General features: G+C 34.8%; 1 protein-coding gene across 1 annotated transcript; it reads left to right on the top strand.

The window, feature by feature from the left end:
- Window positions 1–1,690: 1,690 nt before the first annotated feature.
- On the top strand, window positions 1,691–17,885 carry LOC110816369 (Stress responsive alpha-beta barrel domain protein). Its single transcript, XM_022044524.2, has 9 exons — window positions 1,691–1,913; window positions 2,119–2,233; window positions 3,592–3,719; window positions 10,460–10,599; window positions 10,702–10,770; window positions 16,481–16,619; window positions 16,976–17,038; window positions 17,153–17,196; window positions 17,562–17,885. Exons 1-9 carry the CDS (start codon window positions 1,691–1,693, stop codon window positions 17,646–17,648), a joined length of 1,008 nt encoding a protein of 335 aa, XP_021900216.2. The 3' UTR covers window positions 17,649–17,885.
- The last annotated feature ends 965 nt before the right edge of the window (window positions 17,886–18,850 follow it).

The following is an 18,850-nucleotide window of genomic DNA, read 5'->3' as shown; positions in this document are numbered from 1 at the left end:
ATACCTTTAAAGTTATTTTGTGATAATAAATCTATAGTTATGTATTCCAACAATAACATGAACTCGACGAAATTAAAAAATATAGATATCAAGTTTTTAATTATTAAAGAGAGAGTTCAGAGTAAGCAGATACCAATAAAGTACATCGGGACAAACTCCATGATTACGGATTTGCTCACAAAGGAATTACCACCTAAGGTCTTTTATGAGCACATTGCTCGTATGATTGTAGTACCTTTTAATGATGTATAATTTCAGCGGGAGTTTTGTACTATAGTTGCTTTTGTGATACAAATATATCATGAGTTTTGTATTTTGGATATGGTTTATGTATTTGGTAATTAATTTTAGTTATGATATTTTGCTTTATGTTTATATTTTATATCTGAGTTTTTTTATAGTTAATTTCACTAAGGTTAAGACAAGACCAGGTGGAAGTAGGCATACTTAGATCACATAACATGTAATTTTTATGTTGCACATCCATATTTGATCCATGTTATTCAATTATATTGATATATGTGACTATTGATGAGTTTAACTATGATAGTTGTAACAAATACCGCTTTGATCCTATGTCGTTAGGATCGATAGACGAGATTATTTAATAATGCATTCATGTATTGATAACAAGGTTCTGAGTACTCCTACAATTGTTTAACGCATAGATTAAAATAACACATAAAGCTCAAGTGAGAGATTATTGATTTTTTTATCAACAAATGGGGTCAATATGAGCATTGGTGTACGTAACAGACTATCAATTTATTGAGACCATTTAAAGATGATCAGTTACTATTAAATAGTTATGAAGCTTAATGCATCAAGGTTAAGTATGAGCTTATAATATGTGCAGATACCATATTTATAATTTTTCATTTTATAATGGATAAAATGAGAAATGATAAAAGTCGACAATATAAAAGGCGTTTATGGTCCTTAAATCACATATGCGCTTAATTTTTTTCCATTATCCCATTAGCAGAGAAAACTAGTTTTTACAGCCGTGTGTTGATTTGGAAGATTTATCGTACTACACGAAGATTTTCACTATAAATTCAAATATGCTTCCGATTACAAAATGTAATAATTTTGATTCAATATGAGTACAATTATTATTTTTTAGATCTGTTTGATTTGAATTAAATATAATATTAAGAAGTATAATTATTATGTGTTTATTATGTTATGAAAATAAAACTAACACGGTACTACATAATACTATTTACTAAGTTTAATAAATTATCTTAACAGAAGAAAAACTAAATTTAAACAAAAATAATTTAATATTTAAAAGTTAATGAAATATTCTAAAAATTAATGACTAACAACATATAAAATGATAAATTAGACAAATATTTTTTTATAATTATAATTAGATTCAAAGTTTTCGAAAAATAATAAGTTACTCATTTTATTATTTTACATCTTTAACAATAATAACATAATAAGCAACATTCTTACATGTTTACTACATGCCTTAAAAACTAAATTCTTTTAGTATTTTTTTCAAATAGAATTTTTTGTTATGTCATTAGCTTATATTATATATAAAAACATATGACTATTGCGTGATATATATTATTATTTAAATTAAATTTAATTAATATATATTTTTTTAAAACCTAAATTATTATTTTAAGACTATAAATTTAATTATAAAATTATAAAATTTCCAGAAAAGGAAAACATGGTCAAGAAATTCCCAGTCCCATCAATTTACAGTACGGCCACTCCAACCCTTCTTCCTTTCCGTCATTCGCCTGGTTTTGAGACCCCTGAATCTACAGAAGAGATAAGAAAACTGATGCCTTCATTGTTTTGCATGTACAGAACTATGCTTCTCTTTCCTAACTCTCCTTCACAGTTTACCTACCCAGACCCTACAGTTTCGATTTCTGCTCCTCTAAACGGTATGTCCATTTTATAACTTCAAATTTGTTTGACGGCTAAGAAAATGTATGTAGGTGAAATCAATCCGCTGTTCTCATTGGAAGTCCTTAATGATGCACATATGAGATATATATTATGGTCTTCTCTTTACTTCCTCTCTAGTCGAGTTCTGTAAGTAATGCAAAGGATAATGTCTCGAAGGTAATTTGTCCTTTCTTGAAACAGTGGTTTCAGGATCAAGTGTGGCTCTGCGGATACTTCCATGGCGTCGGAGGAACCGTTTAATAACATTTTCGGCTTCTAAAGAGCGCAGCTCAAATTTTAACATGGAGAAGAAGAGGTTCGTTTATAAATATTACGTTCTTTCTCAATTTCTTTTTATATGCGGAGAAAGGGGAATAGTTCTGGAAGTTTTTTCTTGAAACTTCTTGAATTTCATTTGGACAATGCGTAATATGTAGTCTTTTAACATTGAATGTGATTGCTAACTTCACTTCTCAGGTGTTAGGATGATATTTATTGATTTTAGTGAATTCTTGAAGGGTTTTTGTTCTCATGCTCATTGGTAGTTTTCACTTTTAAGGCTCCGTAGTATGTTCCAATGAGAACGCTTGCATTTCCAAATACTACTGGCTGCTATTATTTTCTTCATTAGACTTGTATGTTGTCGGTTCTGACAAAAGTACTCCATATTTAGAATTACACACCGAGTTGAAAATATGAAAATAACTGTCCATATTCCCTTATTTAATTGATGATAGTTTTTTCTTATATTTTGTTAATATGTAGTTTACTTCTGATGTTGAGTAGCGAAGTAAACAAACTGAAAATAGAGGACAAATCTGCTTCTGCAAATGATTGCTTGGACATGTTAAGCTTTAACCTGAAATTTTGTTTTCAAATAAAAGCTTTAATCTGATATTGCCAGGTGATGATCCTTTTTGCAAATTGATGATGGCTACTCTCCATTTGGTCATTGGTTGGAGATTTCTAACTTTAAATTTCCATATTGCCAAATGATGGTGAATTTGTTGCATAGTGATAATGGTTGCTCTAGATTTGTTAAATAGTAAGTGAATTTTGTGATCCAGAAGTTCTTATCAAAGCAACAATGCTTCTGGAATCATTAGATGTCTAGATTTGGCATTTTTTTCAGTTGTGACTTACTGCATACCATGCTCTTGTTAGTTTCAATGAACTTAACCTTAGCATCATTTTCGCACACGAACAAAGGCAGATTTCTTTTCCTTTTTTTTTTGGGCCAGGGGGGCATGCTACATCAATATGCTTAAAGTTGACTGGATTGTGAATGTACTGCATACACTTTTGTTTTGTATTTGCATGAATCAGAGAAGAGGTCAAACAAGAATATTAGATTGTTTCCTTCAGAAAATTAGATTATTTTGGGTGGAAAGTAATAAAGAAAGAGTAAGTAATTGTTTATTACAGATTGTGGAAAAATTCTTCATTACAACTTACATTTGAACTTGAACATATTCATCTTTGTAGTCTTTCCACCCATACGAGTCCCTTCCATTTCTCAGTGGACTTTTTCTAGTGGGTAAAAAAATGTGGGAATTGGTCCTCTCTTGGATTGTATGGAATCGTACATGCCTTTACCCTTAGTTCCTCTTGGTTGAGCACTTGCTATTAGATTTGCTTCGTTCTTTCATATTGACACATTATTATTTTGCACAGGAAAGTGGTGGAACACATATGTTTGCTCAAAGCAAAGAAAGATTTATCTGATGAGGATGAGAAGGATATGTTGGATTATCTCTATACATCCCAATATCAAATGAGAGGCATAGTTGCAATCTCATTGGGTAAGTTTATATCTTTGATCTTGAACTTTGCATTCTGGTGGTATTAGTGGCCTGAATGCCGGTTCTCTAGCTTTCATTGTTTGAGCTCCATTTTTTCTACTTTGCTGCTAAGTGGTTATGACAGATATAGTCATTTTCTGCCTGTGATTACCGTTATTAAGTAGAAAAGTCTGATATATGCTTTATTTAGTATGGCCCTTGCCCTTTTAAGAAGAGAGAAGAAGCTTTCATGGATATGGCATAGTACGAAAATAAGTTTTGAGTTATTCATCAAAATCAATCAATTTTGTTGAACCACAAAGGAATTTCAGAGGTTACTTCATTTTGAGGGTTGATTTTAATGCTGGAACCTGCTTCACTTCAGGATCCAAATTCTTCCTTATGTGAGTACAATTGAGAAAATCTAGGGCCATGTATGGTTGCTGGTGCTGCGTCATTTTCTGGGTCTTGAAGTAATAGAGTGGAGTCATTTTCTGGGTTCTAAGGTAATTGAGGAGGTTACTTGCTGGTGATTTCGAGGGGAAGGTAAGGTCAAAAAAGAACAAGTCTTTATCTTTTGATACTGGCTCCTCCTAGAGATAAGAATGGCTGAAGTAAGATTCAGTTTCTACAAATGTAATATCCACATATACATAGAATTTTTTAATTGACGGATGGTAACATCTATATTCTTTTTGAGAAGAGGAGTATCCCACAAGCACACATTTAAGGATCTTGGGTCAAGTTTCTCTTGTTAATGTTGATGTATATGCACAAAGACGACACATCCAAATTCTAAGGATAAGATGGTTTATGACATTGACCTCCAAATAAAATATCAAAAGTTCTTCCATGGAACTTTTAAATTCCAACGCTGTGGATTGTAAGTGATTAATAAGGTAGGAGGTAGTAAGAACGACTTTCCCTTACTACTGTTTAGGCACATTGTTTTGGAATAAAAATGCTTGGGTAGTAGCAGGTAAGTAACTGTTTTTTCTTTTTACTATATTTTTTTGTGAAGTGTAGACAAGAAGACTCATGGACAATCTCTTCTTGGTGGAAAAAGGATAAGAGTATTCAATTAAAAAGTTTTAGCAGTAGCAGTGCGAAAATCTTTGATGTGAGCCCTAGTTGGATCTTAATCATTCTATAAAGCTGTGGAAGTATATGACTCACATCAGATATGGACTTGAGTAAAAAAGGCCATGTGAATCTTGTACAATCATTTGTCAAATGAAGAAATCATCTAGTCTAAAAATACTAGAAATGTGGAATGATTTCGAGTATCATTATGAATCAACAAAAAAAAAAACAGTAGTGCTTCTTTTATCACTGATAGAAAATGTTACATGCTTATGTTTAGCTAGTTTACATACATAACAATGAAATTTCCGTTATTGAGTCTTTAAATAAAGAGGGAAACATAATCTTGAAGATAAAAAAGGAGTATTTAAACAGATTTGCAAGATAAATGTTCCATCAAGAATGGCGTTCTTTACATGGGAAGCTTGTAAGGGTAGCATTTTGACAATTGACATGCTGATGAGAAGGGGATGGTGTATGGTACACCGTTGTTTTATGTGCAAATCAAGTGCAGAATCATGTAACCACCTTTTATTATGGTGCCCAATGGTGTATAGTTTATGGACCATGATATACGGGCTGTTGGGGATTCAGTGGGTAATAGCAGGATCTGTGAAAGAAGAACTATGGGCGTGGGAGGGGCGGTGCAAAAAGAAGAAACACTTATCTCTAATTCCTAATTCTATTTTTTGGGTGGTGTGGAAGAAAATGAACGCAAGAGCTTTTGAGAGGATTGAAAAAAGTTTTGTTACATTAGGGATAGATGGTTTCATACTTTTGGGCTAATTCCTGGGTCGTGACATCAAAAGCTAGAAGATTTTTGGGAATGTCATTGATCACCTAATTGAAATGTAAATGCAATGTACATGGGTGTTTATATATACTACACTTTTATTTAGAAAACAAAAGGAGTATTCAAGTCTTTTACCGTGGTGCCCGATCTTGTCCTTATTGGCAGTAGATAAAGAAGAGATAACTTAGGTACATCCAGTATATAATCCGTTCCTTACCTTAGCATGTCCAATCATCTTTCTTGAGTTTTTGATCCTGAAAGTCACAATGAAAGGGAAAAATATTATTTACAATTCAAATAATGAGATAACTTAGTTATTGATACAAGATTAGTGTATTGGGACATGGAGCACATTTTCAAGGGTAAATTTGGAACCAATCCTGATATTACCCACTCCTGCTATGGTGATTAACGAACTATTAGCGATGACTATTTTCCTACTACTTGGATATGGAACATATGTACTAAAGTAATAAGGAAAAGTTGTAATATGGTAAGTGGCTCATGAATCTATATTTCATAAATGTTTAAAAAGTCTATCTAAGGCATTTAAACCATGTGAAATAGAAAATTAACTGAGGGTGCTAATAAATAGGTACCTGTGGGATGTTTTCAAAGACCTAAGTCGAGCATATAACCTTCTACATTTTTTTTTTTGAAACAAACAAACATATAACCTTCTATTTTGAACTCGTAATCTGGAGCCTTCTTGTTCACTTGTTGAATTGTCAAGTAAACCTGCCCCTGGAGGCACTAGAGTTATTTTTATATCCCTATTCTTTGCTGGAGGTGGGAGGTTTTCCCTGGAATTTCCAACATTTTCTTTTGGTGTGCCTTAGTTTCTTGCAGAAGGTACACCATAAGCTGTCTCGATTTTCTATACCTATCTTGGTTGTGTTAAATTCACTTTGCTCCTTTTCTTGTTTGTGAGTTTGTGGGCATTGGCTAGCATAACAGAGCTAATTGGAGTGGGATTCCAGCATTATTCCCCTCCTTTCTTTTACCATAATAATAGAGATTACTTCGTTCAAGGAGGGTGCTCCTTTTTTTCTCAGTATCTGAACCATCATTCAATCAAACTCCACACTTGGATCTGCCAAAAGTTCATAAACCCTGAGAACAAAGGCTTTTAAGGAAGCATCGTTTGCACTGCATTGCATATTGAGACGATTTTAATGGTCTAGCTCTTGTCACCAACTTTTCGGGAGATTGGCATATTCTGTGATGGATCTACTTGTTTTGTGGAGGTGGTCTTGATCTTAGTTCATAAATTTGAACTGCATGATAAAATTTGGAGTGTGTTTGTCTCACCACCTCCCAAATGTCTTTTACAGTTGGCAAGAGAATGCTGGTGTCTCACTTAAGATGCATACTCCTATGCTTCCAAGCGGTGTCCGGTCTTCGCATCAATTTGGCTAAATCGGAGATGGTTGGTTTGGACCCTAACACTGATACAATGGCACTAGCCCGGATATTAAACTGCAAAGTGTCACAGCTCCCTATTAAATACCTTGGTGTCCCGCTCGGTGCTAATTACAAAGACAGGGTGTCATGAGGTCCGGTCATCAATATTTTCGAGAAAAAACTTGCAATATGGAAGAGGAAATTCCTCTCCAAAGGTGGGAGACTCACCCTCATAAAAAGCACACTTGTCAACCTCCCAACATACTACCTCTCTGTCCTCACTGTTCCGGCCAACATTGCCAACAAATTAGAAAAAATTCAACGCAATTTTCTGGGGAGCACAGAGGAAAATAGAAGGAAATTCCACCTTGTGAAATGGGAGGACATAAAACTGCCCAAAAATCAAGGGGGTCTTGGCCTTAGATCGCTTATCACTATGAATAAAGCCCTACATGGCAAATGGATTTGGAGATTCTGGAATGAAGGTGACAACTTGTGGAAAAAAACTGCGAATGGAACATTAGTGGAAACCATCCACATCATAGAGGGAACTATACTGCTCATGGAAAAAGCTTATGGAGAGGCATCTCTTCCATTAACAAACTGGTACTGGATTGCTCTTCTTGGGCTGTTGGCATAGGGAATAAGTGCAAATTCTGGACTGATAAATGGTGAGGCGCTTCAAACTTCCAACATCAATTCTGTCTCATTTATGCCATAGCCAAAGACAAGAAGATGTTGGTTGAAAATGCTTTTGACAGGGAAAATGGTGGTTCCTGGAATATTGCAGTCTCTAGAAATCTGAAGGATTGGAAAATTGCTGAATATGAGAGCTTATTAACTCTCTTATCTGCAATTAAACTCACCAATACTGAGGACAAGCTTCTCTGGAATATTGACAACAAGGGCACATTCTTGATAAAATCTTTCTACTATTACTTGACTCAATACAACAGAATTAGATGCCTGGACTTCGCCACTAAATTGATGTGGAACAGCATGGCCCCTCCGCAGGTCTCTTTTTTCACATGGGAAGCTGCCAAGAAAAGGATTCTCACTCTGGATAACCTCATGAAAAAATGTATTATTCTGGCCAACAGATGTTTTTTATGCAAAGCTGACGCCGAATCCTGCAATCACTTCCTATTACAACGTACTTTCTCCCGTCAGCTTTGGTCTGTGGTCTTGGGGCTTCTTGGCATTTGCTGGAGTACTACGGATTCTATACAAAGGGAGCTAAATGCTTGAGAATTTTTATGCAAACGCAACAAGACTTATCGACTAATCCCTCACAATTTTTTGGATACTTTGGAAAGAAAGAAACAATCGTGCTTTTGAAGACAAAGAGGATTCTTTTGGAAGCATCAAGGAGAAATGGTTCCATTTTTTTGGGTCCACATAATTGGGACACTACCTTTGTAACCTCGATGATTTTGGTTTCATTGTAGATATACTCTTAGATTTATAAATCTTTTGTACATGGGTGACACCCCTTTGGTGCCTACTCTAATATATTTTTCTACTCTTTTATCTAAAAGAAAAAGAGAATGCAGGTGTCACTAATTTCCAGCATCATTGAGTTCCAAAGTCTGGCCATGGTTATGGAGTCCTCTACATCCCATGGATTGATCAAGGATCTTCTGGTTGTGACCCTGTTCCTAAAAGATTGCTAATTTTTCTTTTGCTTTTTAGGATAGTAGAAATCAATTGTGACCATTTTACGTAGTTCTTCCAATTCAAGAGATAAGCTGCTTGAATGTGTTGTAATTCTCCAGTGGAATATTGTGATGCTAGTCCTTGAGGGTTGGCACCAACGGTTTGTGAAGTGAATTTAGACATGACTTGCTGGAGTGATTAAAAGACAAATAAGGGCTGAAAGTGTCATTGTGTGCACTGCTGGAGAGAACTGTGCATGGCAGAGCAGCGGCTGCAAGGCTGGAGGCAGAGCAGCAGCTGGGGGCGGAGCGGTGACAAAATGCTGACTGAATGTAGGGTAAAGCAGAACCGCAGCTGAGGCAGGAAAAACAGAGTGGTTGCAGCCGAAACAGAGCAGAAAAACAGAGCAGAATAATGCGAAAACAGAGTGTAGACCAGCAGCGAAACAGAGCACAGAAACATGGGGGAAACAAAGTAGACACAATAACTAAAGTTAGCAAAAATAGAGGCAAAACAGAGAGTGTAAACAGAGGCGAAACAGAGCAGCTGGGGCTGGAGTGGAGTATGGGGGAATGGGGTGTTTGCCAGCACTGCAGGGGCATTTTCCGGCTATGAAACTCGGCTGGTGATAATGAAGGCCAGATATGCATTTCAGATTTTTTTTGTTCCTGCAATAAAGACCAGTTAAAGCTTGTGGAAAAGTTGGGATATTTTTCTTCTAGTTCTGATATCATGTGGGAGAATAGAATGTTATGTTTTATTGTTGAATATACACAACTTTTAGTGTAGAAAAGGAACCCTAAAAGTAATTAGATATGAGTATTTTATTATTATATCCTTACACACTAAATTTTATATATACACTTTCCAACTCTCTATTCGTATTCGTTCTGCTGGTGGAGGATTACAATCTTCTCAAAACAAGTTACAACTTCCAAGAATAACAGTCTCAATTATATGCTTGAATACAATCAATACGTATTTGAAGCAATTGTGGACTATCACAAACTCAGACAACAGAAGGACCAAATATCAACTCACCAGATGGTTCTATCAGAAAGGAAATTAAGGAAAACTAGTTTGATTAGATCTTTCTATTCTTTTTGGAGTAATGTTCATAAAGAACTTTTATTTAAAAAAAAAAGTTCCTAAAGAACTTCTTTTCGTTTATTGGTCTAACATCACCATTTTTCAATAAATTGAGAACTTAGAATTATTATTCAGATCCAAAATCCATTTTTTAAAACCTTCTATTTCTCTTATTTCCTTCCATTTTCTTTTTATCGTACATCAAGAATTCAGGTACGGAGGGCTTGAGTCAATTAGCTGTAGGTGAATCCATTAAGGAAGACCTCAAGATCTGTGTCCTGATTTCTTTTTAACACGAGTTTTAGCGTACAAAGCAACTCAGAAATGGTTGTATGCTTCTGGTGGCAAATAACTGAAGATCTTGCTAGACCATGAACGTCAAAATTGATCGTAAGGATAGAAAACTGTATCATTTTGTCCGTAATGTCTCCTCTTGGTCCTTTGTCTCATCTTTTACCACTGATTTGTGATTTTTTATACTTAGGTACTTGATTTGCAATATTTTTTGGTAAGCTCATATACAGTAGAACATCAATTTGGAAATAATTTTTGTTGCTTAAAGTAGTTCTTTACATTAAATGCTAAGTTGTTTGGTAGTGTTACTATTTCTAGGGTTTGAGCAGATATGACTCAAACATATAATCATGTATTTCATCTCTTGATGGGAGGCTTGTGCGACAACTTCCGCCCCTTGAGTCATTTTGTGCGTAGATCTTACAACAGTTTGCTCTTGTAGGGCGTATCACTGAACAAAATGTGGGGAACTATACCCATGCTGTGTACATGCGCTTCCAAAGGAAGGAAGACCTTGTGAAATTCTATGAGAACCCTTTCTACCTTAAAGTTCTCAAGGAGCACGTAATACCTTACTGCCATGTACGCTCTGACATGTAAACACCAACCCTCAGTATTCTGAGATTATTTTCGTAATATTAGATATGTACTGCTTATTGTACTCAGATGTGCTACTTTTAACAGGGTTTGACTGACGTTGATTATGAATCTGAAGTTGAAGATGACATCCTCCCAATATTTCGTAAAGGCGAGGTTAGAAAAAATGTTACCAATCATGAACTTGTTTGCAATTACTTTTTGGCTCATGCATATATATACGTACATATATATAGATAGATATGTAAATTACATATGTATGTACATATTGTTGAATACTTTAATCCTTGAGATTCAGTGCAAAATTCTACTTTGGTTTTTAAACTTTCAATGTCAAACTTCTGGTCCCTATTATTAATATCGTTTGTCTTTTTCTGTTCTTATTTTATTGGAGGATAGGTTCTCTTCCTTTAGGTTGTGCGTCCTCTTTCTTTATCTTGTATATTTATTTTCTATTAAATACCTCTTAGAAGAATGTTCAGTAGACTAAAATCATCAGTTGTTCAGCATCAAAAGGTTACCAAAAACATTTCAATAAGGTTACCAAGTTCAGAATACTGCTTGGGCTAAATTTGCGAGCCAAAAAGAGGAAAATTCTCACAAGGTTAGGGCCATCATCTTTTCAACAGACCAAGAACACAATAAAAGCCAAGTGACTGAGGAAAAGAAGGCCAAGCTCAACAACTAGCGACGATGGACAATCTAATCATATAGATTGTTGCAAAAGCAGATTTCTTCTCACACTAATACAAACTGATATAGTTTGCGAGCTGATGTTCAGGATAAATCAGCAAATTGTAGGAGTTTAGACATAAGCCTCTTGAGATGCAAAAAGGATGTCTTATTTATAAAAAAAAATGCAAAAAGGATGTGTTGCTAGCAGCTGGACTAGAAGGGACATAAATTGGTTCTTCCAAAAAGATAGTTAACAAAGCTGTCCCTCAAACCGAAATGAAGTTTTGGTGACAAAGGGATGTGAAGAGGAAAAGAACAGGAGCTAAGAAGTGGTCAAATGGTTCTAGTTAGTCAGTGGTCTTTAATTTGATACACCCTGATCCCATTTATTCAGTTGTGGCAGAAATCAAAGAGGAAGCTTATGAGGAGACTTAGATAAACTGTAACACCTCGCCCATCATTGTAGTTAATTTGTATTTGGAAAACCCTAATTATTCGGACGGTAAGGCCATACTGAATTCATTTATTTTATTCAGCAGTTTATCATCGTAATTCGTAAATTATGCCGATTTTTATTTTGATTTTAATTAATTTTAGTTAATTTTATTTTAATCTAATTATTTATTTTTAAATGAATTTCAGAAAAATAGAAAACGGGAGAAAATCTCATAGGAAAATCCCGTGAGGAAAGGCTACCCACGCGGGCGCCCATGCGCACAGTGGGCACGTCCCATCTGCATGCGCAGCGCTGGGTCAATCCTGCGGCATCTTGTCGCGCGCAGGCGGGCCGTCCACGCGTCACCTCGTTCAGGGATAGGCGCCGCACACTGTGTGCGCGCCATCCGCGCAGCAAGCTTGCGCAGATAAGCCCATGCGTGCCTGGGGCCCGCGCGCAGTAGGCCTGTGCGCACGGCACCCAACGCGTCTAGGCCCTACGTGCATGATAGGCTAGCCTTGCAGCGCGCCGGGTGGGCGAGGCCATTGCCACCTCGGATATTGTGCTGCCACCCACCTCAGGCAGTGTGCCGCTGCTCCTGGCACTGCCGCTGATGGAGGAGGTTTTTCTCCATTTTTCGTGCTGAACATTTTTCTCTCTCTTTACTAGATTTTGCCACTTAGCGCAAATCAAACGGTCCCTATTTTCTATAAATAGGGGTCCTTTCTTATTTTCTCCACACTTCCATTATTCCACCTTTCAAGAATTATAGAGAGAGAGAGAGAGTAATCTAGAGAGAGAATGAAAGGAAGAAAAGAAGAATGGTGTAGAAGAAATTATCGAGATTTCGGTAAGAAATTTAGTATTTTTTTAAACGGTTTAAGATATATTTTTAGACAAAAAAAATTAAATTGATAATTTGTGATTTTATCTGTTTTGCATACTTTGTGTTTATAGGTTTAATAAATTGAATTGTTCTTGATTTCAACCATACTATATGAGTGATAGACACTTGATGATTTGTATCTAATTATAATAATATAAAACTGATAAAGTTATCTGGAAAAAAAAAGTAGAATGAAGCATGAATGATCCGAAATATGTATTTGTATTGACATGCATAATACATCAAATGTCTCGTTAGATTTTTTATCTCTGAGGGGTATTTGTTCCCCTTACTCCATCCGGGGTACTTGTTTCCCCCTCCCTCATCTGATTTGAAAAGACATAAGAGAACTGCTCCCTGTGAATGATGACGTACCATCTGACGAGAGTGGTGACGCGAATATCTATTAGAGGTCACTTTTGGATAAGTACTGTCGTGACTATAGAATATCTGATAGGACCACTATGGTTGGTACGATCGTGGTTATAGATCGTATCATGATGTGGGAAGCCGGAAATGTACCTGAGTAAATTGTTGTTATCTGTATCTGATCCGGTCACTCTATATAGGTAGTTAGAAATCTGTATATACTTTCAGAGATGGAAGTCGTAACGGATTCGTGAAGTATGATACGAAAATTTGAATATTTCATGATTTATTTGATTTTCTCTATTATTTGGTATATTGTGTGTTTGTTCTGATTATATTAATGTGATGTTTTCTCTAATAAATAAATTATTTTCATAAAATAAGATAAGTTTACGAAATAACCAAATAGTAGGTATTTATGTTAGTATGATTCACCTTTAAAAACTTACGATATTATTTAAATATTATTTTATTTACTGAGCAAATAGAACTCATTCTTTTTATGTCCCATCTCAGATGAGAAAGAGAATGAGGAACTCTCAACTAATTTACCAATTAAAATTTATGAGGATCCCGTGGATTCACAAAACTTGAGTGCATGATTGTTCCTACACTCTAATGAGTCTAATAACATAGTAAAAGAAGTGGTCATTTTTTGTATTTTGACATTATATTTTACAGCCATTTCTGGTTTGAGTTATATGTATAATATTAGAACTCATATATTGTAAGGAATTTGTATTAATTTACTTTGCTGCATATAATTTTTATCATGCACTCGTAATTCTGTTTTTATATCTGACACTCACATGTTTTAACTAGCATTTGAAATATCACATAAACAGTGAAAGTGACAATGGGGATTAGTTGGTCTTCCTTAAATGTTGCTATTTAAGGGGGCTAAGTCCTTAAGGTTCTATGGCTATGCTTGGTACTTGTATAAGGTAGTTGGTAAGGTAGCTAGAGCGTACAATAAACTACCTGTGGGTAAAACTCTTATCCTACTTTATGTTTGGAATTATTGAGTAAGAAAGTAATAATATAGCACAAGATGGATATTGCCTTTTTCTTAATTTATATGAATAAATAGTAGACTCGTGGTCATGATATTGGTGATGGTAGTGGTGATGGTAGTGGTGATGGTGATGCTGGCGGTAATGGTGATGGCTATAACAAGAGTAGCTGTGGCAGCAACAAGGATAACAGTACAGTGGTGATAATGTTGATTGTTGTAGCAGCGAAAGTAGTAGGGATGAGGTGATGGTGGTGACGACAGTGGTAGTGGATGTAGCGATATGACAATAGTGGTAGTAGCGCTGTCAAGGAGGTGGTGGTGGTGGAGATGGGAATGGAAGTCGTGGTGGTAAGTGGCGAATGTGGCAGTGGCAGTGGAGGGGGAAGCGGTGGTGGACATGTGCAGTAGCAGTGAGAGTAGGGTTGAGGGTGGATGATAACAACAGTGATAATGGTGGCAGTAACAAGGACAATAGTGATGGTAGTGCTGGTGGTGGTGATTGTTGCAACGGCGGTGACGATAGTGATTGGTGGTGATGGCATTGACAGTAATCGGCAATGGCAATGGCAGTAATCGGCCATGGCAATAGCAATAGGGGACCAAGGTTTCAGTTGTGGCGGTGGTGATGGCGTTCTTGTCAAGAGATAGATGTGGAAGGAAAAAATTATTAAAGGTTATTTTAGTCTCTAGTTAGGCAATGTCTTACCCTTCCCATAAAGAAATTTACTACAAAAATTGGATAGAATAGGGCAAGGAGCCTTAAGCGGCCCTTTTGCTACCCTACTCGATGTCCCAAACATAGCCTAAATGATGAAGATGTGGATTCTGTTCTTGAAGCAGAAAGTGGATTACTGATAGATCAGTTGGGGGAAGGATGTTTAAACTATATAGCGATAATATTTGCAGAAGAATTTGGGAAGCAGTTGGATTTGACTCCCACATTTGAGAAGAACTAGGAAAAGATTGAGCGGAAAAGATTGAGCTTTCTTAGAAAGACTCAAAGCTGGGAAGAAATAAAAAAATTGAGAAGATTTTTTTTTTGAAATAAAAAAGATTGAGAAGGATTTAGACAGAATTTGGATTTAACCCCCAAATTTGAGAAGAAATAACAAAGATTGGGTGGGAGTTGGCTTTATCCCTGATGCTGAAGTTGGCTCACTAATATGATGATTGTTTTTTTTTTTTCACAAAAAATGTACCTGCATAACATCTTAGCATGTTGGATCATCCTTTTCCAACAATAAAAACAGGTTGGATTGTCACTCGTTTATGGTTGCAATGCAAGTGGGGTTATGTTTACTTCTATTATGTCAATATTAATCAATAATGTTGGAATTTGGTTCCTATTAATAATCACAATTATGTCTCATGATCAAGGTTATTTGAGATTTTTTGGTTATATGAGTTTTTCCAATACTTCAATGTTGGGATTAGTTACTAATACTAATCTGATACAAGTTTATATTTTTTGGGAATCAATCAAATGTGTTCTTATTTATTTATAGTTTTTGGTTCACACGACTTATTGCAGCAAATGTTTGTCAAAAAGCTTTTATAACTAGTCATGTAGGGAATTTTGGTGGTCTTGCCATGATACCCCATTGACTGCAAATCTTAAAACGAGGATGCCTCCAACTTCTAAAAAGGAAATTAAGTATGTTTTAAGAGAGTTTGGTCCCTTGATGAGCTATAATCATCTATTAGTCTTTCTTTAATATGACACGTTGAGGAAATATAATCATCATAGTAGACCGGATTGCTTGTTCAACCTGCTAATATTTATATAATTTCACCATACATCAGATAAAAGATGATTAGTATAGGGATGGCGATTTTATATATTTTTAATTATTGAGGTTTTAAACTTTTACATTCAGAAAAAATATTTATACCTTGTATGGGGTATATGCAGTTTTTAACAAAATATTTTGTTGTACTTTCCATGTAATATTTAGCACGATCATTGAGAAACCTCCTTGAATTTTTTCCTCTATATCTTCACTAGAATTTGTCATGTTGGATCTTTGTTTGAATTTGCATCGTTGACTTTTTAACACGTCTAGCTATTCTGCAATAACATTACCCTGAAATAAAAGAATGTAAGATTTGCCATTTTTTTTTTCTTGCAGGGCAACTTTTACCTCAACATATATTTCAACAGTCAAACTAACAGATAATTAATGGTGAGGACTGAGAGAGTACTGTACTGATTTGAAGTATATTTATGTCTATTAACTTAAATTGGGGCCTTTTTTTCCTAGCAATTTTCTTTAGCATGCTGGTTTTAACATCTCTGTAAACCAGTGCTAGGTTTAATGCTGACATAACCATTTGTTGTTTCAATTTCTTTTTTTTTTAAAGGTGCCTCTTGATTGTGAGTTTTGCATCCTTTGGTTAGACCCCAGTTTTCTTCGATTTAAATTTCAGCTAAATCTTCTGACTTGGATCTGTGTGAGTTGTGAAGTTGAATTACTTTTGGTGACAGGAGTTCAACTACGGCGAAGAGTTCGTGCTCCTGATTGCATTCTTTGAGAGTGCATTTGGTGCACCTGTTGAAGATGCTCTGGAATCTTTTAGAAAGCTAACCTTGGAGTTTCCATCCTTAATTGTCCAAGCTACTCAAGGTGTATTTGGAATAAAATTGGAATTTTGATTTTTCTCATCATTGCTTCATACTCTCCAAATGGCTGTCTTAAGAGTTCAAATTTTCACATGCATTACCAATTTAAGCTGTAGTTGTCTACTGCCCAGATTTTGTTGCATTTAGACTTAATTAAGTACTTGGATCCAGATAAAGGCCCTGATTTTGTTGTCTTTATGCTTAAGATTAACTACTTTATATCCAACTAAGTATTTATGTTTTTATGTATGTATTCCGCATTTTAGGATGTTCATGTGCTGTGTGTGTATATATATTTTCTGCATTACAGGATGGAGTAAACGGATTACTTATTCTCAGTACTGTAATTTCTCTTGTCAGGTTCAAATTTTAACATCGGCAGTGAGGGATATACACATGCAATTGTGATACGTTTCCGTTCATGTAGGTTCTCTTTAATGTTTTATAGTATTTGATCACTTTGCACTTTTACTAAATTGACTGGATGATTAAATATTTTTCTGGTGTCCGATGGGTAATGACTTATACCCTTTGCAGTTAAAGCCTTGGAGATATTCATGGGAAGTTTGGAGTACAAAAATGTAAGAATCTCAAACAATCAGAATACTGTTTATGTACTCTTTATTATTCTGTCTTATGTTAGATCTGTGTCTTCTTGAGGGCATCTACCACATCTTTCAAGCTTGGTTAAAAATATGACCTTTCTGCCAGATTGAAAATTGTTATGTATACTGTCCTATCTAACACGTAAAAAACTAAACTCTCTCTTAATTTTAAGTTCTTGAAATGATTCTCTGCTACTTGAAATTCTAGCAAAAATTGATGTTCCCGTACAAAGATGTAACATAATTTGGAGGGATAAAATAAAAATAACCAAGTGAAAGGTTTCTCCATCCAGTTTTGAAATGAAGAGCTTCTAAATAGTTCTTTGTTATGCCTAACACAGATGTGGAGATCTAAATTCCAGCCAATCACCAGGGAATCACTCGCCATTCACTTTTCGGTTGATCCAGTGGGCACCGAGATTATGTAATCTGTCGCTTCTGGCGTCAAGGTTATGTAATATGTGACTTCTGGCTTCTTCTCTTTTGTGTTATGTACTAGATTAGAATATAGAGACAATTTAACCATTATTAATATAGCGTTTCTGCTTCATTATGTCTTGGAGACACCATTTCCAGGGAGCCATTTCCCCTGTATATGTCATATGTGAGACTGCATGCATCTGATCTGACGTGCCTTATGAATCACACAGGTCTTTTTTGTTTTTTTTTTTTTAAATTTTTATTTTGATCTCTAATTTACAGTTTTAACTGCCGCAGTGCTTTATATTCTTACATCCGTGTTTATTCGGGTCGGTCTCTTCAGGTTCTATGGGAAACTTCAACTCGGGGTGTGTTTGGCTGAAACTGTAAATCCTAATTTGAATAGTAATAATGCTGTTAAAATAGTTTTTTTAGTAAAAATACTTTTAACAAGAAACTTTTACAGTGTTTGATAAAAATAATTGTACAAATTATTATCATCTTAAAAATTATACATTGATGTTTTTGATAGAAATGGCTGTTAGATTTTAAAGTTACATGAAAATGTATAAGAAACAGAAGAAGTTGTGTTTAGTTAAAATAAAACGTGAATACTAAAATAATATAAAATTAATAAAAAAAAAGTTTAATTTAAATTATTATTCATACAATAATATTAATATTGATAAAAATATATATGTAATATACATAACAGGAATATATATTGTAATATATAATAATAATAATAATAATATATGTAAAGAATATGTAAAATGGATAATAAGTGAAATATAAAATAATAAATTATAATAAAATAAAAAATCAGAATGTAAATTAATTAAAATAGATCTTCGTGTATATACAAAAATATATAAACCATATACAGAAATATCAGAATGTTATTTTTATCTATAGCAAATGTACCTAATATATATATATACCGTATAAAAATCAGAGATGAGACGAAGGGACCGACGAGTGAGCAGACACGAGGAACAGCGAGTATACATCATGCACAATAAATATGTATGGTATTGAGAATTTTTTTGTAATCGTAGCAGACCGTGACTTATATCATCTAATCAGTGGCATAAAAATAAACCGCATGTATCAAACCACAAAATATCGATATGCTTTATTATGATTTGCAATTATGTTCTTTGTATATTACCAAATTCCAGTCATATTTTAGTAATTACTCAATTTTTTT

The sequence above is a fragment of the Carica papaya genome, chromosome 1, assembly GCF_054855325.1.
Source record: "Carica papaya isolate Zhongbai chromosome 1, ASM5485532v1, whole genome shotgun sequence".
In the NCBI taxonomy this organism is placed as follows: domain Eukaryota; kingdom Viridiplantae; phylum Streptophyta; class Magnoliopsida; order Brassicales; family Caricaceae; genus Carica; species Carica papaya.
This window is presented reverse-complemented; position numbering and strand designations above follow the sequence as displayed.